Source organism: Sinocyclocheilus grahami, unplaced genomic scaffold (assembly GCF_001515645.1).
Source record: "Sinocyclocheilus grahami isolate Dianchi unplaced genomic scaffold, SAMN03320097.WGS_v1.1 scaffold2122.1, whole genome shotgun sequence".
Taxonomy (NCBI): domain Eukaryota; kingdom Metazoa; phylum Chordata; class Actinopteri; order Cypriniformes; family Cyprinidae; genus Sinocyclocheilus; species Sinocyclocheilus grahami.
This window is the reverse complement of record NW_015507301.1, coordinates 37,056-37,676: the sequence shown is the minus strand read 5'-3', so window position 1 is coordinate 37,676 and position 621 is coordinate 37,056. Positions and strand designations below refer to the sequence as shown.

The 621-nt window shown below is 35.6% G+C and overlaps 1 protein-coding gene and 1 long non-coding RNA gene across 2 annotated transcripts in view; one reads left to right on the top strand and one right to left on the bottom strand.

Annotated features, from left to right (window-relative positions):
- LOC107574124 (uncharacterized) overlaps positions 1–621 on the top strand; it is a 13,018-nt gene that overhangs the window by 5,609 nt on the left and 6,788 nt on the right. The window lies entirely within an intron of this gene.
- LOC107574122 (RNA polymerase II subunit A C-terminal domain phosphatase SSU72-like) overlaps positions 357–621 on the bottom strand; it is a 5,246-nt gene continuing 4,981 nt past the window's right edge. The window contains exon 3 of the mRNA XM_016260589.1: positions 357–608. Within this exon, the coding sequence (XP_016116075.1) occupies positions 394–608 (215 nt within the window). The 3' untranslated portion in view covers positions 357–393. The remainder of the gene's footprint in view (positions 609–621) is intronic.

The following is a 621-nucleotide window of genomic DNA, read 5'->3' as shown; positions in this document are numbered from 1 at the left end:
AAAAAAACATTAAAATGACAATTATGTAAACCTTATGAAATTGTCATTTTTATATATTTGTGTTTATATACACACACACACACACATATATATGTTGGTATAGTTTTTTGTTTTTGAAAATGAGAAATGTTTCTTTGGCAACTAGCTGATATTAAGTTAAAAACTATATATAACCAAAATATAAACCAATTTTATTTCATTTCAGGTAAGGTTTATATTATTTCAAGTAACAATTTATGTTTTGTTTTTTTTGAAGTGTAGTTAACTATAATAACCCTGATTTCATGTAAAATCATCAAACCATTCGTAGAGGAACTTGCGCAATCAGTGCAACAAACTGGTTTTATGAGCCTCCATTAAACTGTAAACTGTTGGGGGAGGAAAACGGTTTTTTTAACAGAATGCATGAAACATGAGCACAATCAATTCGTCCAGAATGATTTTATTAAACTGGTATGAGTAACTCCAGGTGTTGGGGTCTGTACTCACACACTGGCAGAGCTCGCAGATGAGGAAGGCCCCCAGCGTGGCCTCCTCGTGGTTGTCCTGGATGTCCACGTTGATGACGTGCACGGGCTGAAAGGTCTCCTGCTCACGAGAGTTCAGGTCTGAAAGAGACAC